The sequence below is a fragment of the Anomaloglossus baeobatrachus genome, chromosome 1, assembly GCF_048569485.1.
Source record: "Anomaloglossus baeobatrachus isolate aAnoBae1 chromosome 1, aAnoBae1.hap1, whole genome shotgun sequence".
Classification (NCBI taxonomy): domain Eukaryota; kingdom Metazoa; phylum Chordata; class Amphibia; order Anura; family Aromobatidae; genus Anomaloglossus; species Anomaloglossus baeobatrachus.
The window spans coordinates 294,470,186-294,496,375 of NC_134353.1; the positions used below are offsets into that span (position 1 = coordinate 294,470,186).

Below are 26,190 nucleotides of genomic sequence, written 5' to 3' on the forward strand. Positions count from 1 at the left end.
AGACACAGAGATAGTGTTACGGGTCGTCGGTGAGACTCTTGTAGCTGAGGCTAAGTCCTGTAGTGGGGCTTCTGAGCATGTGCGAGCTTGTAAGCAGGCTTTTTTGTTCTAAGTCCCCCTTTGCTCCATCTGAGCATGCTTGCCACGTGGCAATTGTCGATTGGTTGTGATCCGAGATCACATGACTATGACGTGTTGCTTCCTGATTGGCCGTGGCTGATGTCATCGATGACACGGAATTACATGACCGTGACATGCTGGCTGCTGATTGGCCACGGCTGACATCAGTGATGACACGAGATCACATGACTATGATGTGTTGCTTCCTGATTGGTCGTGGCTGACGTCATTGATGATGAACTCGCTGGTGATTGTTGGATTGAGCCAGGAGCGCCTCCATCTTGTCGGAGGTGCTTTGTCTATATAGGACCCTGCAGTACGCTTCTCGGTGCTCAGACGTTCTTGGTGCATGCATGGGGTAGACGCCTCATGTGTGATGTCCAATATTACCCGCTTCCTTGCACTTTAGTGGATCGGGTTAGGCAGGGACTCTGTACCCACTAGCATAACACCATTATCCATTTCCTGGCACCTTAGTGGAACGGGTTAGGCAGGGTCTCAGCATCTACTAGTATATATATATATATATATATATATATATATATATATATGTCCACACACATACAAACAGTATTGTGGAAAATTGTTAGGCAGGTGTGGAAGAGATGTTGCGAAGTAGGAATACTGTCAAAATCGTTTGGGACAAACAAGCCTGACTATCATGCTGTAATAGGTGATCTGAAGCTGTGGATCTGCATTGAAGATCCTAGCTTTTTTTTATAAACACAAAGATGCATAGCTGAAGTCATATAGCCAGTGTCTGATGGGTTCCCCGCTTATAGTATCAACTACACACGAGGACTTTCCAATACAGAAACCTGTAACATACATCTTACAGAGTTAGCCATCAGTGGGATCTCAAACTCTGACACCTAACATCATCCCACTGTGGTGTTTTCACTACCCACCCAATGTTGATGTCATATGTATGGAACCTTGTAGCATTCTAAATTCTACAAAGACTTACATGTTGTTCCTTTTTGATAAATCTAACTTACATGAATTAGAAATCAGGTAGGAAACAGGGGCTGTAATTAACAAGAACAAGACTGCCAGTAAATACTGAAATAATAATATGAGGAATTTTTGATGGCACTATACTTGACACAATATAAACTGCCCACCAGTGGCATAAATAAATGGGCCCTGGTGAGAAATTTGGACCTGGGCCCCCACATGTTGGTCAGATGTATGAACCCCTATAGCATTCTAAATCCTATAAAGTGATACAAATTGCCCCACTCCCCCTTCATTATGTAGTAATATCCCCCATTCTGATATAGCTGTCCCCCCATCCTGGTATATATGTCCCCCATCCTGGTATACATGGTCCCCATTCTGATATACATGGTATTTATGGTCCCAAGCTTGGTATATAGGTTCATCATCCTGGTATATACAGTCTGACCCACATACTGGTATATATGTGTCCCATCCTAGTATATATGTTCCCCATCCTGAGCCCATCCTAGTATATATGTCCTCATCCTGTTATATATGGTCCTCATCCTGGTATGTATGACCCCCATCGTGTTATATGTATCCCCCATCCCAGTATATATGTCCCCCATCCTGGAATATATATTGCCCATCCTGGAATATATGTCCTCATCCTGGGCCTCATCATTCTGTTTTGGTCTCATCTGACCACATACCTTTCTCCCATGCCTCCTCTAGCTCATGCAGATGGTCATTGGTGAACTTCAAATGGGCCTGGACATGTGCTGGCTTGTGACTTGTGTTGGCTTGTGCAGGGGGACCTTGTGTGCCCTGCAGGATTTTAATCCATGACGGCTTAGTCTGTTGCTAATGGTAATATATGGGACTATGGTCCCATCTCTCTTCAGGTCATTGACCTGGTCCTCCTGTGTAGTTCAGGGCTCATTGCTGACCTTTCTCAGAATCATCCTTACCCCCATTAGGTGAGATCTTACATGGATTCCCAGGCTGAGTAAGACTGACAGTCGTCTTGTGTCTCTTCCATTTTCTAATAATTGCACCAACAGTTGTTGCCTTCTCACCAAGCTGCTTGCCTATTGTCCTGTAACCCATCCCAGCCTTGTGCAGGTATGCAATTTTGTTACTGGTGTCCTTAGACACCTCTTTGATCTTGGCCATGGTGGAAAGGTTGGAGTGTGATTGATTGACCTCTCCATTCTTTGTCCATTATTTGAGTATGTGTACAGGTGTCTTTTATACAGTTAACAGGTTCAAACAGAAGTAGTTAATACAGGTAATGAGTGCAGAGTAGGAGGACTTCTTGTAAGAGCCAGAATTTTTGCAAGTTGGTAAGTGATCAAATACCGTACTTATTTCATGCAATAAAATGCAATTTAGTTATTTAAAGGGAAACAACCAGAAGGATTTTCCCATATAAAGTAAAGGCAATACCATACTGGCACTAGCAATGTAAAATCAAATCATACCTTCAGTTTCCAGATTGGATGTATGATTACCAAAAAAACATTCTCAAAGGTCCAGAAATGAGTGCATTGCTTGATTGGCGTATGTAACGTGGAGGACTTTTGTGGGTCGGGTCCTCTGTATATATTATATAGGAAGAAAATCCAGTGCAGTCCTCAAGATGTAGACTTTAAAATCATCGTCATTTATTTGTGAAATCCAATAAAAACAAAGTTGTGCAAAGCGGTCAGCAGAAAATACAGGGGATACAGGCAACAGAGACCCCAGAGAACAGTTCTGTGGGGTCCCTGTTGCCTGTATCCCCTGTATTTTCTGCTGACCGCTTTGCACAACTCTGTTTTTATTGGATTTCACAAATAAATGACGATGATTTTAAAGTCTACATCTTGAGGACTGCGCTGGATTTTCTTCCTATATCGTATATTTGGCTGCCAAGCTTTCCCTGCGCTGGGTCCATACAGACAGCGGTGAACAGCAACTCGGTGAGCTGAACTTTTTTCTTTACCTCTGTATATATTGTTCCTCCTGCATCTTCCTAGCTTTACCCCATTATTTATTTAAACCTTGCTGATATTGGTGGTGCGTGCGCACTGCTATTGTGATGTTGTCTTCATTAAAATGCCTCTGGAGTCAGCGTGATCTTTGGCACCATTTTATTGAAGAAACTGTGGAGATGAATATGAGCGGCATCGGTGCATGTGCAGATTGAATTTTTTTCATCTGCACACGCACTTCTGCTGCTCAAGTTTGCCTCTCCAATGTCTTCAATAAAATGGCGCTGGTGATCATGGTACACGAATGCGCTGATGCCGGCACCATTTAATGAATACAACATCACAGTAGCATCACTCATGCACCGCCAATATCAGCAATGGTGGCGTGGCGCAAAAATTAAATAAAGAAATGGGGGCAAGCTAGGAGGACGCAGGAAGAGTAATATATACGGAGGAACCAACCCACAAAGGCCCACCGTGCTGCACATGCCAATCAAGCAATGCACTCATTTCTGGACCTTTAAGAACTTTTTTTGGCAATCAAACATCTAATCTAGAAACTGAAGGTATGATTGGATTCACCATGCTAATGCCAGTATGGCACTGCATTTACTTTATATGGGAAAATCCTGCTAGTTTTTTTTTTTTTAAATTCTGTCTGTCACAGTTGATGTGTACCTACGATAAAAATTACAGACCTCTCCATTCTTTGTGGGAAAACTTGCAAAATCGGTAGTGTATCAAATACTTATTTTCCTACTTTACGTCACCATCCTGGTATGCATGGTCCCCATCCTGATATACATGGTATATATGGTCGCCCTAGTATACAGTTAGGTCCAGAAATATTTGGACAGTGACACAAGTTTTGTTATTTTAGCTGTTTACAAAAACATGTTCAGAAATACAATTATATATATAATATGGGCTGAAAGTGCACACTCCCAGCTGCAATATGAGAGTTTTCACATCCAAATCGGAGAAAGGGTTTAGGAATCATAGCTCTGTAATGCATAGCTTCCTCTTTTTCAAGGGACCAAAAGTAATTGGACAAGGGACTCTAAGGGCTGCAATTAACTCTGAAGGCGTCTCCCTCGTTAACCTGTAATCAATGAAGTAGTTAAAAGGTCTGGGGTTGATTACAGGTGTGTGGTTTTGCATTTGGAAGCTGTTGCTGTGACCAGACAACATGCGGTCTAAGGAACTCTCAATTGAGGTGAAGCAGAACATCCTGAGGCTGAAAAAAAAGAAAAAATCCATCAGAGAGATAGCAGACATGCTTGGAGTAGCAAAATCAACAGTCGGGTACATTCTGAGAAAAAAGGAATTGACTGGTGAGCTTGGGAACTCAAAAAGGCCTGGGCGTCCACGGATGACAACAGTGGTGGATGATCGCCGTATACTTTCTTTGGTGAAGAAGAACCCGTTCACAACATCAAATGAAGTCCAGAACACTCTCAGTGAAGTAGGTGTATCTGTCTCTAAGTCAACTGTAAAGAGAAGACTCCATGAAAGTAAATACAAAGGGTTCACATCTAGATGCAAACCATTCATCAATTCCAAAAATAGACAGTCCAGAGTTAAATTTGCTGAAAAACACCTCATAAAGCCAGCTCAGTTCTGAAAAAGTATTCTATGGACAGATGAGACAAAGATCAACCTGTACCAGAATGATGGGAAGAAAAAAGTTTGGAGAAGAAAGGGAACGGCACATGATCCAAGGCACACCACATCCTCTATAAAACATGGTGGAGGCAACGTGATGGCATGGACATGCATGGCTTTCAATGGCACTGGGTCACTTGTGTTTATTGATGACATAACAGCAGACAAGAGTAGCCGGATGAATTCTGAAGTGTACCGGGATATACTTTCAGCCCAGATTCAGCCAAATGCCGCAAAGTTGATCGGACGGCGCTTCATAGTACAGATGGACAATGACCCCAAGCATACAGCCAAAGCTACCCAGGAGTTCATGAGTGCAAAAAAGTGGAACATTCTGCAATGGCCAAGTCAATCACCAGATCTTAACCCAATTGAGCATGCATTTCACTTGCTCAAATCCAGACTTAAGACGGAAAGACCCACAAACAAGCAAGACCTGAAGGCTGCGGCTGTAAAGGCCTGGCAAAGCATTAAGAAGGAGGAAACCCAGCGTTTGGTGATGTCCATGGGTTCCAGACTTAAGGCAGTGATTGCCTCCAAAGGATTCGCAACAAAATATTGAAAATAAAAATATTTTGTTTGGGTTTGGTTTATTTGTCCAATTACTTTTGACCTCCTAAAATGTGGAGTGTTTGTAAAGAAATGTGTACAATTCCTACAATTTCTATCAGATATTTTTGTTCAAACCTTCAAATTAAACGTTACAATCTGCACTTGAATTCTGTTGTAGAGGTTTCATTTCAAATCCAATGTGGTGGCATGCAGAGCCCAACTCGCGAAAATTGTGTCACTGTCCAAATATTTCTGGACCTAATTGTAAATGTCCCTGTTCTGTCTCTAATGTATAATTAAAAAAACGAAAGAAAAATATTCCACTTACTTCCCCTCCGCTTCCATGTCTCCCGGTGTCCTCTGTAATCAGCACGCAGTGGCCTGGCATCTGACATCATCAACAAATGTCATGTGCAGGCCCCAGTCACGGTACAGATGTCAGCTCCTAGCCACTGTTTGGCCGATAGAGTGTATTGCAGTGCAGAGATCCAACGGGTCTCTGTGCCGCAATGCATTTCAGCTGTATGTGCGTCCTCAGATGCACATACAGCTGAAGTAGGCACTGGGGTTGGCAGGCCCCTGTACACTCGCACCCGATTGTGACCTTTGCAACCACAATCGTTATGCCCCTGCTGCCTCCCACCCAAAGAATGAAGTGAACACTTGCCCATCAACGTATGGCTAGGTTCACACACTGCGTTTTTTTGACGCTGTGTTTTTATGCGTTTTTTGCGGCAAAAACCGCACAAAAACGCACCCGCGTCAAAAAACGCGGCAAAAAATGCACGCGGTTTGCCGCGATTTGGTGCGTTTTTTGCTGCGTTTTGCTGCGTTTTTGCTCACTGCGTCTTTATGCGTTTTTTATCAGTGAACAAAAAAAAAAGGTCTGATGTCATTTCCTTCTTCAATGTGTTCTTCATTCTCCACTAGTGTATACAGAAGAGCAGACAGCTGCAGAACTACAAGGCTCAGCATACTCCATCCAATAGTGCATGCAGGAGAGCAGACAGCAGCTGCAGAACTACAAGGCTCAGCATGCTCCATCCAGGACTGTATGCTTGAGGGAGAGTCAGGGGGAGCAGACCTACAAGGCTCAGCATCCTCCATCCAACTGCGTTTGCAGGAGAGCAGACAGCAGCTGTCAAACTACAAGACTCAGCATCCTCCATCCAATAGTGTATGCAGGAGAGCAGACAGCAGCTGTCGAACTACAAGGCTCAGCATCCTCCATCCAATAGTGTATGCAGGAGAGCAGACAGCAGCTGTCGAACTACAAGGCTCAGCATCCTCCTTCCAGGACTGTATGCAGGATTTCTTTGCCCCCACAAACAAAAAAAATGACATGGGCTTCGCCATATTTTTGTATGCTAGCCGGGTACAGCATGCAGGTACGGGCTGCCCCCAACCCCCAGCTGCCTATTTTTACCGGCTAGGAACCAAAAAATATAGGGAAGCCCTTTTTTTTTTAATTACTTCATGAATTTCATGAAATAATTTAAAAAAAAAATGACGTGAGCTTCGCCCAATTTTTGAGTCTAGCCGGGTACAACTAGGCAGCTGGGGATTGGAATCCACAGTGCAGGGTGCCCATGCTTTCTGGGCACCCCCGCTGTGAATTGCAGTCCCGCAGCCACCCCAGAAAATGGCGCTTTCATAGAAGCATCATCTTCTGGCGCTTTATCCAACTCTTCCAGCTGCCCTGATGCCGGGTGGCTCGCTGGGTAATAATGGGGTTAGGGCTAGCTGTATAGCTGTCCCTAAGCCCGAAATTCATGGTGTCACGCCAATATTAGACATGGCCACCATGAATTTCTAGTAAAGATAAAAAAAAAACACAACACACAGAAAAATATTTTTATTAGAAATAAAACACAACACAATTAGTGACTCCATCTTTATTGAAATAAAGAACCCCCCCTCCGCAGTAATCCTGGGTCAAGGGTCCCGCGCCATCCAATCCGGATCCAATATCATCTGATCGGTTTGCTGGAAGGCAAAGCGATCAGATGATGTGTCAGGTTCTAGGGGCTGAAGCACATCACACATCAGCTGATTGTATAAAAGCCGTTTATACAATCAGCAGATGCATCGGTGCAAAAAAAAAATAAAATACTCACTTATGTGCTGATTACCGGCAGCTCCTGGAGCGATGGGGCGGGAGTCTGATCCTGTCCGATCCTGTCCGATCGCTGCAGCAGCTGCCGGTAATCAGGGATGAAGTCTCCTGACGCATCCGCTGATAGCTTAAACCGGCCGGGCGCTGGCGTCACCGCGATACTTACGATCAGCTGATGCGTCAGGTGACTGCATCAGGTGATCCATCGCCAGGTCCTGCATCCTGCAGGCATACGTACCCGGGGAGACTGCACACACCTGGAGCGGCGGTACCGGTAGGAGGATCTGGGAGCGGGCATGGCACCGGGAGTCTGCAGACAGGTGAGTATAACTTTTTTTTTTTTTCTACTGTTCACTTTTGTTTTTGCAGCCGCTTCCACCTCCCGCCCAGACATGGCGCCGCACTGCAGCATACATGCACAGGACTGGAGGTGGAAGCGGCGGTGATGGTACCGGTAGGATTCACGCTTCTGTGTTTACTGACAGAAGGAATCCTCTTCCTGTACACGTCACTTTACTACCCACCTCCTGCATTTATAGCTGCGTTTTTGGTCTTAGAAACGCACCAACATGCACCAAAACGCAGCTATTTGCGTTTCTCATTGCGTCTTTCAACATCCCATTGCACTCAATGGATGAAAAGCGCAGTGAAAAACGCGGGAATAATTGACATGCTGCGTTTTTGTGGCACCACAAAAACGCAGCTGAAAAAAACGCTGTGTGCAGACAGCAAAAATGAAAACTCATAGACTTTGCTGGGGAAGCAAAGTCATGCAGTTTTCTGAGCAAAAACGCACCCGAAAACTGTGCAAAAACGCCGCGAAAAATGCACTGTGTGCACTTACCCTATAACTCCAAGTCAATAAAACTTTAGGGAAAAAAATCTGTCTAGTTAAGAAGCACAAGCTATTGTAAATAAATTTAATCTGCTGTAGTTGAAATCAAAGTGATAATGAACAGTGGTGTAGAGTCCGATGAACCCCAATGCAAAATTTGAACCTTGACATGTTGGTCACATGTATTGGCCCTTGTGGCATCCTAAATTCTATAAAGACATACAAGCTGCCCCCCTCACTTTTGAAGTAATGTCCCCCATTATGTGTTAATATCCCTCATCCTGGGCCCCTTTCAGGTATATATGTCCTCCATCCTAGTAAATATGTACCCCCATCCTGGGTCTCATATATGTCCCCCATCCTGGGATATACTGTATGTTCCCCATCCTGGTATATATATCCCCATCCTCTGAATATTATGGTATATATGTCTCCCATCCTGATATATGTCCCCCATCCTGGGCCACATCCTGTATATACAGAGCCTTGCGAAAGTATTTGGCTCCCTTGAATTTTTCAACCTTTTCCCACATTTCAGGATTCAAACATAAAGATAAAAATGTTAATGTTATGGTGAAGAATCAACAACAAGTGGGACACAATTGTGAAGTTGAACGAAATGTATTGCTCATTTTAAACTTTTTTAAAAATTAAATAACTGAAAAGTGGAGCGTGCAATATTATTCATCCCCTTTAAGTTAATATTTTGTAGAGGCACCTTTTGCTGCGATTACAGCTGCAAGTCGCTTGGGGTATGTCTCTATCAGTTTTGCACATCGAGAGACTGAAATTCTTTCCCATTCTTTCTTTGCAAATAGCTCGAGCAGACTGAGTTTGGATGGACAGCTTTTGTGAATAGCAGTTTTCAGCTCTTTCCACAGATTCTCCATTGGATTCAGGTCTGGACTTTGACTTGGCCATTCTAACACCTGGATACGTTTATTTGTGAGCCATTCCATTGTAGATTTTGCGTTATGTTTGGGATCATTGTCTTGTTGGAAGACAAATCTCCGTCCCTGTCTCAGGTCTTTTGCAGACTCCAACAGGTTTTCTTCAAGAATGGTCCTGTATTTGGCTCCATCCATCTTCCCATCAATTTTAACCATCTTCCCTGTCCCTGCTGAAGAAAAGCAGGCCCAAACCATGATGCTACCACCAAAATGTTTGACAGTGCGAATGGTGTGTTCAGGGTGATGAGCTGTGTTGCTTTTATGCCAAACATATCGTTTGGCATTGTGCCCAAATAGTTGATTTTGGTTTCATCTGACCAGAACACCTTCTTCCACATGTTTGGTGTGTCTCCCAGGTGGCTTGTGGTAAACTTTAAATTACACTTTTTATGGATATCTTTGAGAAATGGCTTTCTCCTTGCCACTCTTCCATAAAGGTCAGATTTGTGCAGTGTACAACTGATTGTTGTCCTATGGACAGACTCCCACCTCAGCTGTAGATCTCTGCAGTTCATCCAAACTAATCATGGGCCTCTTGGCTGCATCTCTGATCAGTCTTCTCCTTGTTTGAGATGAAAGTTTGGATGGACGGATGGGTCTTGTTAGATTTGTAGTGGTATGATTCTCCTTCCATTTCGCTTGCACAGTGCTCCTTGGGATGTTTAAAGTTTTGGAAGTCTTATTGTAACCAAATCCAGCTTTAAACTTCTCCACAACAGTATCACGGACCTGCCTGTTGTGTTCCTTGGTCTTCATGATGCTATCTGCACTTTAAACAGAACACTGAGTCTATCACAGAGCAGGTGCATTTATACGGAGACTTGATTACACACAGGTGGCTTATATTTATCATTATCAATCATTTAGGACAACATTGGATCATTCAGAGATACTCAATGAACTTCTGGAGTGAGTTTGCTGCACTGAAAGTAAAGGGGACGAATAATATTGGTCGCCCCAATTTTCAGTTATTTATTTTTTACAAAAGTTTAAAATAAGCAATAAATTTCATTCAACTTTACAATTGTGTCACACTTGTTGATTCTTCACAATAACATTAAAATTTTTATCTTTATCTTTATGTTTGAAGCCTGAAATGTGGGAAAAGGTTGAAAAATGCAAGGGAGCTGAATACTTTTGCAAGGCACTGTATAGCCCCCATCTTAGTATATACAGTATGTTCCCCTTCCTTGTCCTGTTCTGGAATATACTGTATACAGTATGTCCCCATTCTGGGCCCCTACCTGGTATAAATATCTTACATCCTCCTATATATACCCGTTCTGGTATGTATGTCCCCAGTCCTGGACCCCATCATGTTATATAGGTCCTTGATCATGGCATATATGTCCCCCATATCTTAGGCTTCTTCCCAGTGTATAGATCCCTTGTTTTCCCTTTAATGCATTAAAAAATATACAAAAAAACCATTTCACTCACCTTACTCTTAATTCATGACGCCATATTGATCTAGTGCTAATGCATTGTATCACAGCAGGTTGTTTCTCTATGGTGTATCAGCATACCCAGATAATGTGCCTACAGATAATGAATAGGGAAAGAATTGTTACAGATATGCATTTGTATTATTGCTGGTTTAAGCGTATCTTTAGAGAAACGTGACAATATATGCTGTCTGATACATAGACAACATGTATGAGACACTGGCAGTATAATTGTAGACATGTAGGTCTGAATCTAAAAGTGTTCCAGAGAAAAACATACTTTATAAGCCACCGGCTCACCTTACACTGCTCCAACAATGTGCCCCGTCTTGTAGCTGGCGCTGAGGCCGGCAGCTGACATCGGTGTGCCTGCTATGACGACGCATGATGTCACTGTCACGCAACACCAATGCCAGGCACGCCGACAATGTGCACTCCTTTTTCAGCTTGATATGCATCCTAGGACACACATTCAGCTAAAGTGTACTGCAGCACAGAAACCCGGCAGGTGACCGGAGCCGAAATATACACTGTCGGCCTATCAGAGGCTGGCATCTGACATCGGTGTGCCAGGTATTGGCGTTGCATGGCAGTCATACCATAATAGTCACACCAATGTCAGCGGCCGGCCTCTGCCCTGGCTACAGAAGAAGACAGGGTGGACTGTAGGAGCAGAGTAAGGTGAGCCGTCGGCTTCTCAAGTATGTTATTCTCTGAAACACCACAGTATTTCAGATTCAAACTTACATGGCTGAAATCATACAGCCAGTGTCTGATACATGTCAACCATGGATCAGGCAGCATATATCCTCTGAAAGGTTTCCTTAAAGATACGCTTACCCTTCAATGAGATCTGAGATATACCAGATTTAGTCTCTTTATTCTTCTGCCTGTCAATGGAGTAATTACAATAATGAGGGCATATTAGGAAAGGGTGTGTGTAATCCCCATCTATGTCAGAGCAGTTATTCTATTTCTTAGTTTGCATATAAGATATATTACAAATGCATGGCTGTAACATTTCTTTCACTATTCATTATGTGTAGGCACATTAGCTGCGGATGCTGATAGACACCATCGAGAGCCAACCTGCTATGCTACAATGCTTTAGCGCTAAATCATTTTGTAGAAAGAGACGCCTGGGCGTATCCGAGCTTCTCGATTAATGATGGCAATGGTGGTCACAATTATTGGATTCTTCTTGACTAATTAGAATTTTGCGCATTCTTGGCAAGAGATTGTGTAATTTAATTTTGGCTAATATTAATCAACCTATTTGTCAGATGTTAATTTGTAGCTTTAAACTATAGTGGTGAAGGAACTAAATTACACTGTCATTCTGTCTTAGGTTGGGTTTACTTGTGTATCCTTGAGTGATCCACAAAAAATCACGGCATCACGTCCATTTTTGATCTGAGTCAGAACTCACAGTTACCCATACAAGTCTATGAGTCGATGAAAATCGCAGACAGCACACATATGGCTTCACTGTATAGTCCATGTACTGTCCGTGATTAACATCTCAATGATGGGAGAAGCTTTGTAATTATTTTTTTAATTTTTGATCAGAGAAAATCAGTGATATTAAAAGTTCAATTGCAACTTGTTAGCCTCAAATTCATGCATGAATGCAAATATAAAAAAAAATTGTCCCCATGATAGAAAACCCTTAAATGGGCAGCATGGTGGCTCAGAGGTTAGCACTGCAGTCTTGCAGCACTGGGGTCTTCGGTTGAAATCCAACCAAGGACAAAATCTGCAAGGAGTTTCTATATTCTCCACTTATTTGCATTGGTTTCCTCCAGTTTTCTCCCCAACAATCCAAAAATATACTGATAGGGAATTTAGATTGTGAGCCCAATGGGGACAGTGATGACAACAAATGTAAAGCACTAAAGGGTACTTTACACACAACGATATATCGTCGGGGTCCCGGTGTTCGTGACGCACATCCGGCGCCTTAGCAATATCGTTGTGTGTGACTAAAAGGAGCGACGATCAATTATCGCAAAAACGTCATAAATCGTTGATCGTTGACATGTCGCTCCTTTTCATAATATCGCTGGTGGTGCATGCCGCTGGTTCTTCGTCGTTCCTGCGGCATCACACATCGCTATGTGTGACACCGCAGGAATGACGAACATCTCCTTACCTGCGTCCACTGACAATCAGGAAGGAAGAAGGTGGGCGGCATGTTCCAGCCGCTCATCTCCGCCCCTCCTCTGTTATTGGGCGGCCGCTTAGTGATGCCGCTGTGACGCCGAACGAACCGCCCCCTTAAAGGAGAGATTGTTCGGTGTCTCCAGCGACGTCGCTAAGCAGGTATGTGCTTGTGACGCTGCCATATTGCACCAAACAGTAAAAAAAAATGGAAGAATCTCGCCCACCCTCCCCCGGAAGTATTCTGTTTGTGGCTGGCTGCATGTGGGCGGAGACGACTGCCGTGTGACGCTGCCGTAGCAATATTGTTCGCTACGGCAGCGATCACCCCCATGACGAAACAGCGACATTGGTGGGTGCTATCGCGCACGACATCACTAGCTATCGCTAGCGATGTTGCAGCGTGTAAAGCACCCTGTAGGAATTTATAGCGTTATGTAAGTGAGTAAATAAATAAATGGATTTTCAAAGTAAATACAACATCCTAATCAGGTCTCTATTTATTAATGTATGCAGTTTGTATTGTAAAATCTGGTGACAGATAATTTTTTTTCTGCTGAACAAATGCATTTTTTTTGTGTTAATTAAACCTCAACGATTGTTCTGTCTGACACAGGTAGCAAAAAGTCATCTCAAAAAGCAGCAAAATGCGGGTGTCCCATCCATTCCAACACCAGGACAAGCTTTTGGCTATGAAGAAACCGCAGATGGTTTCCTTATTAGACAAAGTCCACCTTCCAGGGACAATACCCTGGGACCTGCTTTCTACAATCCTGGAAATGTAAGTAGATATCATTAATACCTTGGCTTGACCTAATAAGTTAAACGTTTGTGTGGGAGAAGACAAGAGTCCTGGGTACCTTTTGTAATAGTTGATACTTCTGCCGAGCAACTCTACCACTGGCTGGTGGGAAATGAAGTCCAACATGTTTATTAAGATAAGACCACTATTATCTTGAGGACAAGAGTGTGTACCTAAATTGGAAGAAGAAGGCTGGTTATTAGAGATGTGCGGACCCATGGAAGTTTGGGTTCTGCGGGTTCAGCCGGTCTTTATATAAAGTTCTGTTCTGGACCTGAAGTTGACCCGAATCTCATTAGAAGTCCCTGATTGGGCAGTTTGGCTCTCCATCCACACACAAGCAGCCATAAACAAAGCACTTCCGGGGAAGGGAGGTCTGGGTTTTCCATTTTTTATTGTTTGTGCATACTACATCTGGTAATGCTGATTTTACTCCTAGTGTGAGTCGTTCAAACACTGCAAGCAGCTCTCACTGGGCCAAGCACCCAACGTACCTGAGCACAGCATTGATCGGTTTACATACGTAAAGCCACAATATTCAAACTCAAACACTGACTTTTTTGTAAAGTCCGTGTTTGGTCCGAATGCCGAACTTCTAAGTTTAGGTTCTCTGATCTCTACTTAGTCCTACTTCATTTATCAAATATGGTGAAGTGATTACTAAATTAATAGAGTGAACAGCATTACAGATGAGCAAATCCAGGTTTGGTGTTTGTACTAAACACAGACTTTACCAAAGAACACAGACTTAACCAAAAAAGAGTGCTTTATGTATGCAAACCTCTTGCATGAGCTATACTGTGCTCAGGTATGTTTGGTTCTCAGCCCAGTGCGAGCCACTTGCAGTGTTTGATTGGGTCAACAGCATGATCGGATGTAGTATGCACCAAACAGTAAAAAAAAAATGGAAGAATCTCGCCCACCCTCCCCCGGAAGTATTCTGTTTGTGGCTGGCTGCATGTGGGCGGAGACGACCCGAACTGCCCAATCAGTGACTTCCATTGGGGTTCAGGTCAAGTCCGGTTAAACCGAACTTTATCTAAAGTCTGGATGAACCAGCCGAACCAAACTTCCACAGGTCCACTGATCTGTATGTAGGACAACTCCAGGAGACTTCCCATGAGAAATGTGCAGCAGAGTCCAGCGGCGCTGGTTTATCTTGGCAGCAGTTTGCGTCTCCGCCAACTTGCAGTCAGCCATAAACAGATCATTTCCGGGGGCCGGTGGGTGGAGTTTTTCCATTTTTTTTGTTTGGTGCACACTAAATCCGATTATGCTGTTGTTACCCCCTGTGCGACATAACGCACCCAAACTCTGAACCTGAACTCTGTTTTTTGTAGACTGTGTTTGGTATGAACCCCGAACACCAATCTCTACCTACAAACACTGCCTTACAAAAGTATTCACCCCCTTGGCTTTTTACTTATTTTGTTACATTTCAACCTGTGTTTAAATATTTTTTATAATCTGATTTCTGTGTGATTCATCAGCACTAAAAGTTGGAGAAATAAAGTGAGAAAAAATAGGCAAAAATTAAATTTATGGGATAAAATAAATAATAATTGCCATGTTCATATGTATTTATCTCATGTGATATGAAGCCCCTAAAATTTTTTGGTGCAATTACCTTCTTAAGTCAGATGCTTAGTGAAAAGAAGTCCACCTGTGTGCAAACTAAGGGGCACTTTGCACACTACGACATCGCAGGTGCGATGTCGGAGGGATCATGTCGAAAGTGACGCACTTCCGGCGTTGCACTCGACATCGTAGTGTGTAAATCCTAGATGATACGATTAAGCGAGCGCAAAATCATCGTAATCACATCATCGGTGTAGTGTCTGGGAATTCCATAATTACGCGACTGCGACGGGTACGATGTTGTTCCTTGTTCCTGCGGCAGCACACATCGCTGTGTGTGAAGCCGCAGGACCGAGGAACATCTCCTACCTGCGTCCTGCAGCTCACGCCGGCTATGCGGAAGGACAGAGGTGGGCGGGATGTTTATCTCTGTCCCTCCGCTTCTATTGGCCGCCTGCCGTGTGACGTCGCTATGATGCCGCACGACCCGCCCCCTTAATAAGGAGGCGGGTCGCCGGCCAGATCGACGTCGCAAGGCAGGTGACTCCATGTGAAGCTGCCGTAGCGATAATGTTCGCTACGGCTGCTATCACAAGATATCGCCGCTACGACGGGGGCGGGGACTATCGTGCTCGGCATCGCAAGCATCGGCTTGCGATGTCGTTGTGTGCAAAGTGCCCCTAAGTCTCCCATGGTCTATCAGTATATACAAAACCTTTTCTGAAAAGCTAAGGAGGGCTTTGCACACTCCGATACCGCAGGTGCAATGTCGGTGGGGTCAAATCAAAAGTGACGCACATCCGGCGTCGCTCCCGACATCGTAGTGTGTAAAGCCTTTTATATACGATTAACGAGCGCAAAAGCGTCATTATCGTATGATTGGTGTAGGGTCCGCCATTTCCATAATGCCGCTGCTGCGACGGTACGATGTTGTTCCTCGTTCCAGCAGGCAGGACACATCGCTGTGTGTGAAGCCGCTGGAGCGAGGAACATCTCCTACCTGCGTCCCGGCCGGCTATGCGGAAGGACGGAGGTGGGTGGGATGTTTACGTCCCGCTCATCTCTGCCCCTCCGCTTCTATTGGCTACATGCATGTGACGTCGCTATGACGCCGCACGACCCGCCCCCTTAATAAGGAGGCAGGTCGCCGGCCAGAGCGACGTCGCAGGGCAGGTGAATGCATGTGAAGCTGCCGTAGCGATAATGTTCGCTACGGCAGCAATCACAAGATATTGCACCTGCGACGGGGGCGGGGACTATCGCTGCAGCGTCGGTAACACATTGTTACCAATGTCGCAGCATGCAAAGCCCGCCTAAGGAGGCTCCACCAACCAAACAACACCATGAAGACCACGGAGATCTCTAAACAAATCAGTGACAAAGTTGTTGAAAAGTACAAGTCAGGGTTCGGATTTAAAAAAAATCCCAATCTCTGATGATCCCTCGGAGCACTATCAAATCCATTATCATCTTAAGGAAAGAACAAGGTAAAACCTGAAAAGTATCAAGGTGGGTGAATACTTTTGTAAGGCACTGTAATTGACTCTGCTGGTCCAAGGTGCCTATCTGTATACTCTGCTCTGCTGTTCCAAGCTCTTTTCCACCATACTCAGCTCTGCTGTTCCTAGGTGTTATCCAGCATACTCTGGTCTGCCATTCCATGGTCAAGGTGGCATACAGTATACTCAGCTCTGCTGTTCCAAGGTGTTATCCAGCATACTCTGGTCTGTCATTCCATGGTCAAGGTGACATACAGTATACTCAGCTCTGCTGGTCCTCAACAAAAATGTCATCCAGCATATTCAGCTGTGCCATTCAAAGACTAAAATGTTATTCAGCATACCAAGCTCTGCTATTCAAAGATTAGTATTCTTTCCACTACCACATTTCTGGACTCAGCAATCTGTTTGTCACATTTTAAAGGGAACCTGTCAGGTCAAGAAAGCGTTATAACCTACAAACAGGAGCCTGTGTGAGCTAGTAACCCCTTCCCACCCATCCCTGTGTTGTAATAATGTGTAATATGAAAGTAATAAAATACGTTTAATTACTTATATATTCCCTATGTAAATGAGCAGGTCTCTAGCCCCATGAGCGTTGTATCGCCCCGTGGGCGTTTGCATGTATTCCGTGGTATCAAGCCCCTCTGGGCGTGATACCATGGATTTACATGAGCGACGTCACCGTCTGCTCCTTCAGAATCCCACACGTGCACGCTTACCATTCTTGCCGCCTCATCCTGGTGTTTACTTGTCGGTTTCAGACGTGTGCTGTGCATGACCGGAACCACAGGAGCCTTCTGAGCATGTGCAGTGCATGTCTGAAGCCGACAAGCACACACCTGGATAACAAGGCTGCAGGAATAGTAAACAGGCACGAGCGGGATTATGAAGGAGCAGACGTGACGTCGCTCATGTAAATCCATGGTATCACGCCCACAGGTGTTTGATACAATGGAAAGCATTCAAACCCCCACGGGGCGATGTGACGCCCATGGGGCTATATCCCCTGCTCATTTACATAGGGAATATGTAAGTAATAAAACGGATTTTATTACTTTCATATTACACATTATTACAACACAGGGATGGGTAGGAAGGGGTTACTATCTAACACATGCTCCTGCTTGTAGGTTATAACGCTTCTTTGACCTGACAGGTTCCCTTTAAACTAGCTCTGCTTTACAAAAAGACCAAGGTGCTACCCAGCATACCCAGTTGTGCCATTCAAAGATTAGGGTATAATCCAGCATACCCAGCTGTGCCATTCAAATACCAAGGTGCTATCCAGCATACCCAGCTGTGCCATTCAAAGATTAGGGTGTAATCCAGCATACCTAGCTCTGCCATTCAAATACCAAGGTGCTATTCAGCATACCCAGCTGTGCCATTCAAATACCAAGGTGCTATCCAGCATACCCAGCTGTGCCATTCAAATACCAAGGTGCTATCCAGCATACCCAGCTCTGCCATTCAAAGACCAAGGTGCTATCCAGCATACCCAGCTGTGCCATTCAAATACCAAGGTGCTATCCAGCATATCCAGCTCTGCCATTCAAAGATAATTGTGGAATCCACCATACCCAGCTCTGCCATTCAAAGACCAAGGTGCTATCCAGCATACCTAGCTGTGCCATTCAAAGATTAGGGTGTAATCCAGCATACCCAGCTGTGCCATTCAAATACCAAGATGCTATCCAGCATACCCAGCTCTGTTGTTCAAAGACCAAGGTGCTATCCAGCATACCCAGCTCTGCTGTTCAAAAAACAAGGTGCTATCCAGCATACCCAGCTCTGCTCTTCAAAAAGCAAGGTGCTATCCAGCATACCCAGCCCTGCTGTTCAAAGACCAAGGTGCTATCCAGCATACCCAGCTGTGCCATTCAAATACCAAGGTGCTATCCAGCATACCCAGCCCTGCTGTTCAATGACCAAGGTGCTATCCAGCATACCCAGCTCTGCCATTCAAAGATCAGGTAGAAATCCAGCATACATAGCTTTGCTGCTTCACGACCAAGGGGCCAACTGGCATATGCCTATGTATCTCTGCTATTCCATGCTGCTGCATCTCATACTCTACAGTTCTACACTTCCTCAACTCTTTCAGTCTGCAGTACTCATCCAGAACTACAGAGAATCCTCCTCACCATGTGATCGTAATCGCAGGGACCAGACTAGTGGTGGTGGAGCAGTGGGGGGTTGAAGAGTAGAGTATGCTTGTTTTGTAATGCATGTCCTATTGTTCACTCTATTTTTAAAAATCCTGAAAACCCCCTTTAAGACCCTATGTATATGGCTCTGACTTTTTATAGAGGTGTTTGCATTATATGCTGTTTGTCGAGGTATGAAGCATAAGGAAGCACCATAATGCAGCACGTGAGCTGCCAACACCTTTATATTGAGGCATGGCTAGTTTTTCTATAATATGTTGTAGATAAAACTAATTACAGCTGTTAGTAGAGAATATGAGACTTTGTGTGTAATATCCTGGCACTATTTAGATTGACTCTGCTGCTATCGCTAGGCTTATTCTTGCAGCTGCCATTGATCTCACTTATAAAGTAGCAATTGCACGGCTTTTCCTTCTGCACAGTGTGTGCTTGATTATGATTGACCATACACATAGTGTGAACAGCCTGGCGTTATTGGCATAGATGCAGTGCTATTGTTTGCCCATACTGTCTACACTCCTGAGATTTACAGTATTCTCATGTGTTGTATGATAATGATCCAGATCCATGGCATGTTTTATTTCCACGTGAACCCGCGCATTAATCAATGCATAATTCCATCTATTTAAAACAGAAAACTCATTTGCGTTGTCAGAGAGCGCTCTGAAGCACAACATGGTAATGATAATGGTGATAATAGTTTCCTGACCTAATTTTGTTAAAATGCATTTAAACTGGAATAAATGTATTAAACTCATGCAGTTCATTTGCAATGATTTTCATATAGGTCTAAATGAACAATTGCCTGACAAGATACTGACTCATTTGTTGTAAATGGAAGAGACTAAGGGCTGATTCATCATTGAATTTGCTTTTTTACTTCTTTTCTAAGCTCTTTGGCAGTTTTTTTTTCTTTTTTGTTTGTCATTGTCTTTAGCCAGTTCCAGATGTTTTTGCCTATAATTCATCATTTGTGATTGCATATTTTTTCTGAAGATGTACTCTACTACCCCCTGCCATAGTTTTAAAGTTTTTATTTTGCATATTTAAAGGGAATCTGTCCTCAGGTTTTTGCTCCCTCATCTGGGAGCAGCATGATGTAGACATAGAGATCCTGAATCCAGCGATGTATCACTTAGTTTACTGGGGGCAGCAGTAGTAGTTAGGCTGGAGTCACACTTGCGCGTACCTCGCGAGAGTCTCGCGTTGCATCACCCGGCATGGCCTGATGCTCTCCAGACAGGAGCGTCTCAGCTGCATAGAAATACATGCAGCCGACTCGCTCCTGTCAGGAGAGTGTGCGGCCGTGCCGGATGATGCGATGCGAGACTCGCGCGAGATACACGCAAGTGTGACTCCAGCCTAATAGGTGGACTTGCATACACCTGGGATTGGCGGGTCCAACCGGCTTTAAAAAAAAAATACATGTTGATAATTGATCCCGGATATCTGGCTGTACGCCGGTTCCCATATAAGTCTGTAGTAATTTTTATTATTATTTTTATTATAATTATTATTAATTAATTATTATTATTAGGGATCTGAAACAGTAGCTTAAAAATTGTGGTAGAATGGATAGGGGGATTAGATCAGGCGCTTTATACTTACTAGTCACCACGCTGTTCTAACGCTACTTCCGGGGCCGCTTGTTAATCTCATCCATATGCACTGCCTCCCCGGCCCACCGGCAGTTCCCGCGGCTCTGAATGGTTGCAGTTAGACACGCCCACACCCTGTATGACAGTGTGTCTGTCTGCTTTCAATCAGAGATGCTATCTGTGTTCGTCTATATTGCTGTAAAAATAAATTAAAAAATTTGCATAAGGTTTCCCCATATTAGGATACCAAAAAGCATATGGCTACAGGCTGCAGCCCCCAGCCGTGCGCTTGCCTTGGCTGTGTATCAAAATAAGATTAACTCAATGCGGCTTCTTTCTTTTTTTTTTTAATTATTTAAATAAATAATTTTTAAAAATGCGGCGTGCAGTCCCCCCAATTTTGATATCCAGCCATGATAAAGCCAACAGCTGGTATTCTCAGGCTGGGGAAACCCATGCTTATTGGGCCTTCCAGCCTACAAATGGCAGTATGAATGGAGAAAAAGCAGTGTTCAGCTACGCGAGAGACTCAGTATATATAATGCGCCTGCTTTCCCCTTTTTTATCTTTTATTTTTCCTTTATTTTTTTTTAATTAACCGAGTAGCCAGACCCAGATCGTTACCCGGAGTTCCCTGAGAACTTCGGGCCTGGGGTTGGTGCTCGAGTACTTTTGAACCTGCGCAGATCCAAACTTTTACAGTCTGGATCCGCCCATTACTAGTTTTGACAGTTTTTAGATGTAGCAATGCAGCAGAGCTGAGATCTAACCCCGTCCACACCAGGTTCTCAATGTAAAATGTCTATAGAATGTAAGCTGCTAATCACAGCAGGTGGGATGTCTTTCTAGCGCTCACGCACTGCTGTAGCTGACCTAGTCTGAGCAATGATAATCTCCTGAAACATTGCAGGTAAACAATAGCAGGGACCTTGATAAGAGAAGCATCTCTGAAATCTGTGTTTTATACCCTACAGCATGCTGTGCTCAGATTGAATAGCAAAAACCTGCTGACAGATTCCCTTTAAAGACTAACATGCTGCATTTTAAGGGATAGTATAGGTTTATACGCTAAGGTTTATTTCATATAATGAGTTTTTGGTTAGTTTTTGTCCCTGCATAATATAATTGCTGAAAAAATGCAATTTCTTACAGTTCCAACAAATTGCACGAAATTTCTATAAATGTCATGCCCATTGTCCTTGTTTTTTACTCAGCATAAACTGCCCGGTGGGGTGTTTCACATCTGAAAGATTTCATTTTCTCTTGGGGGTACGCTGAGTTTTATGTGCAGATTTTCTCCATGGGATTTTATTAGATGCTGAAAATCTGCATACAGAAATGCACTAAAACACATAATCTGCACAAGACTATCAGTAAAGGTTTGTGAAAGATAACTACCAGTAAGTATCAAAAAAAGCAACTTAATTTAAAGTATTACATCAAAAAAAGAGATTCCCAGAGCATATATTCTCTCATACAAGAGAATCGGCCCCGTTATCTCCATCTTCTCCATTGTTGGTGTAAATCAGCATGCAATCATTCAATATACGCTGCCATTCACAGCATACTGCAATGTTTTCTCATGCCGAATCAGCTCCATGGTATAACATTGGGCGAGTTCTATCCGATAAAACATCTGATACATCTTGTCCGAGCTATACGCTTGTGTGAGCGTGCTCTTAGGCTACATTCCCACAATGGGTTTTTGGTGAATTTTTGATGTTGCAGAATTCCTGCAGTACGTCTGTATCTATTATGTCAATTGGGTTACCTGCATTTTTATTGTGTTTTTAGTGCTTTTTTTACATGCATTTGTTTTTTTACCTTTTTTACATTGTGTTTTTTATCTTTGGTATGTCATTTTTAAATAAATCTGCTTTATCCATGTGCGGTGCACGTTTCACATTGCAACAGATAGAAGAAGCTTTGTAATTTTTTTACCCATATGTGAAGAACACTGATGACACACAGATACAAAATACTGATGACACACTGACCAAACACTGATGACACACAGATACAAAATACTGATGACACACTGACCAAACACTGATGATACACGGATACAAAATACTGATGACACACTGACCAAACACTGATGACACACAAATACAAAATACTGATGACACACTGACCAAACACTGATGACACACAAATACAAAATACTGATGACACAAGACTTGTTGCAAAATCTGTTAGGGCAAAAGAAAGAGAATAAAAAAAAACCTTACCCCCACCCTCCCCCCCGCAAATGATGAACCGGAGACTAAAAGTATCTACAGTCCATAATACTGTGTAATAATAATGCTAGAAATATGTTTGTCTTATTCCATGTTTAATTTTGAGCTCTTATTGGAATAAAGGCAAACTTGTAAGGTAGCTAGGTTTTCCATTCTGATAATTTTTCTCACCATGGTTTTCAGTAAAATAACAAGTATGTTAAGCTGTCAAATCAAAGAATGAAGGTTGTGACTGTACGAACCTGTTCAAGCGCACAAATACCAAACAGCGGGATGCGCCATGGTCAGAACCCAAATGTACTTGCATACAGTCTCCCTATGCCGGAGCAGTTTATATGAGTCTATGAGAGCAGTTTATTCATTAGTTTCCCTTTGGTGTTTTTTTTTACTCAACACTGGTGGGAAAATAGACTAGGCAGCTGCCCGTGTGAGCAAGCCCTTACTACAAACTTATTAATTCTCAGCAGCTTTTTTTTTCTATGGCTATACATGTATTGACAGGGTATTAAATGTAACATACCCTTGATCCCCTGGCCGGAGGTTTTTAAGAAGGTTTGAAGCTCCGATCAACTGAGCTAACATACGAAATCACACCAGATCAGTTTTATAGGTGACCAATAACCCACAATTCTGGTGTTACGATAGACCAGACGTTTACTGAAGTGACAATATCAATCATATTTCTTTATTGTTTCATTTAAGATTATTTATTCCTTTTTACTTTTTTGAAAACTTTTTTTATTTTTTAAATTTGATGCTTTACTATTAGTTGCATTGGTTTAAATCTATAAGCTTTTGTTTGCTTATTCTATCAACTGATACAGTGGCCAGGCTGCGAGGTATTACACATCAGCTCCAATAGGGGAGAACATGAACAGATCTGTAATCGGCAGTGAAAGAATGTAATCGGCCACTAAAAGAAAAAAGCGGTAAGGTAAAGCAACAGCTGGTATATCGGGTCTACATGATATTCGTCATCCGTGTCATCCTGAAACGGGTGATGGTTGTAATATCATTTCTCCACTGGCGCTTTGTGGTATTATTTGTCTTGTGTTATGTACTAGGGCAGTCATGGTGAATCATTCATTGGACAAATGCCCAAACTGTAGCCCTAAACCCCATTTTTTTCCAAAGTGCCAACATGGCAATTTAAGGCTGCTTTCACACCTCCGTTTTTGTCCATCAGTCACAATCCGTCGCCTTGAGGAATTACGGTATCCTGCACAATATTTTGCTGGAATCCGTTTTTTCCCCATAGATTTGTATTCAGGATAGATTGCGACTGATGGACTTGTGTTGCATCCGTCACGCGACGGATCAGTCGTTTTGTGACTGAGCGTCTGGCGGAACGTAGAATGTAACATTTTTTCTGAGTGGCGAAAAAACGGACAGCGATGGACACACATGCTCAAATGTGTAAATTCCATTCCGGGGAAAAGAAAAAAAATTTCCCTCTCCTCCTCTACCCCTTTCCCTCTCCCTCTCTTTACACCATGAAAAAAAAGTATACAACAGATCCGTTGTTTCACAGGAATCCGTCATATCAGTTTCCACTCTATCTGCGACATATCAGTCCCGTCAGTCACAAAACAGATTGTGACTGAAGCAAAAAAAACGGAAATTTGAACGTAGCCTAACCAATTCCATTATGTAAATAATGAATTGATTTTAAACTTTCCTTTGCAGTCTTTTCTTCTCCATTGGGCATCACGCTCATGCGTGCTTACAACACATTGAAGCTGAGCCACTCTCACTGCCCTTTCTAGACACAGCAGTTGGATTGATCTTTATGGAAAAAAATGCAGTATTATATTAGACAGATAGACAGATTTTAGTATGGAATGCAATCAGATTTCACCCTGAAATCCACATCTACATTTCAAAGTATGAACATCTTTAAATCCCATAAAGACATGCAAGTTGCTCCCCTCACCCTTCATGGTAAACATATCCCCCATCCTGATATATATTTCCTACATTCTGGTATATTTGGCCTCATCTTGGTAAATGTACCCCCATCCTGGTAAATGCACCCCCCCATCCTGGTAAATGTACCCCATCCTGGTAAATATTCACCATCCTGGTAAGTTCCCCCATCCTGCTAAATGTACCCCATCCTGGCATGTACCCCATCCTGGTAAATATACCTCCTTGTGGTAAATGTACCCCATCCTGGCATGCACACCATCCTGGCATGCACCCCATCCCTGCAATTTCCCCCATCCCTGCAATTTCCCCCATCCTTGCAATTTCCCTCATCCTGGCATGTCTCCCCATCCTGGCATGTTCCCCAATCCTGGCATGTACCCCCATCCTGCCATGTACCTACATCCTGGCATGTTCCCCCATCCTGGCATGTCTCCCCATCCCGGTAAATGTACCACCATCCTGGCATGTCTCACCATCCTGGCATGTCTCACCATCCTGGCACTTTCCCCATCCTGGCATGTACCACCATCCTGGCATTTTCTCCCATCCTGACATGTTTCCAAATACTGGCATGTACCACCATCCTGGCACTTTCTCCATCCTGGCATGCACCACAATCCTGACATGTACTACCATCCTGGCATGTACCCCTATCCTGGCATGTACCACCATCCTGGCAGTTATCCCATCCTGGCATGTACCGCTATCCTGGCATGTACCACCATCCTGGCACTTTCCCCATCCTGGCATGTAACCCAATCCTAGTACAGCTACACACAGTTTTTTTTAAAAAAAAAAAACTAAAACAAAAAACATACTCCCTTTTCCAACACCGGCTCCTCCGCTGCGCGCCGCTGGGCCCTCAGTTTCCATGTGGCCACCAGACATCATTACACCAGCACCGCTTAGTGACGCTCCCGCCGTCTCCTAGGCAACTGGTCTCCTCCGCTGCAACACAACTTTAAACTGCTAGCGCGGTTGCGACAGCAGTTCAAAGCAGCTGCATGAGGTGACAGCGCACATGCCGACAGAAAGGGCTCTGCGTGCCCTGTCTGGCATGCGTGCCATAGGTTTGCCATCACTGTACTAGGGTGTCATACTGTGTAGGGTGCACTATGGGTGCTCTATAAGGGGTATCGTACTGTGTGGTTACACTTATGGGTTAACCTGGACAATATTTTGGTGTTGCTACTTCTAAAGAACTGGGCCAGGTGATGGTACTGACTTAGCGTAAAATAAAAATTGCAACACTATGTGTCTCTCTTATCTTTCATAGTTGGGAGGTATGCTGCCAGACCCCCACTTATTTGATACGGACAGAAAACATAGCATTGTCATGGGGGTGGGTTCATGGATAGAGATGAGTGGACTGGCGTAAGTTTGGTTCGGCAGGTTCAGCTGAACTTTAAATTAAGATCAGTTTTGGACTTGATCTGGTCCCTAATGGAAGTCACTAATTGGGTAGTTCAGGTCTCCGCCCACGTGCAGCCAGGCAAGGTTTTCCATTTTTTTTGGGTGCACCCTAAATCCGAACACACTTGTTACTCCCAGTGTGAACGGTTCAAACACTGCAAGCGGATCGCACTGGGCTGTGCACTTGGCATACCTGAGC

The 26,190-nt window shown here is 43.7% G+C and overlaps 1 protein-coding gene across 1 annotated transcript in view; it reads left to right on the forward strand.

Moving 5' to 3' along the window:
• Positions 1-26,190, forward strand: part of STPG2 (sperm tail PG-rich repeat containing 2) — a 1,306,190-nt gene that overhangs the window by 25,030 nt on the left and 1,254,970 nt on the right. The window contains exon 5 of the mRNA XM_075337064.1: positions 13,378-13,542. Coding sequence (XP_075193179.1) covers positions 13,378-13,542 — 165 coding nt within the window. The remainder of the gene's footprint in view (positions 1-13,377; positions 13,543-26,190) is intronic.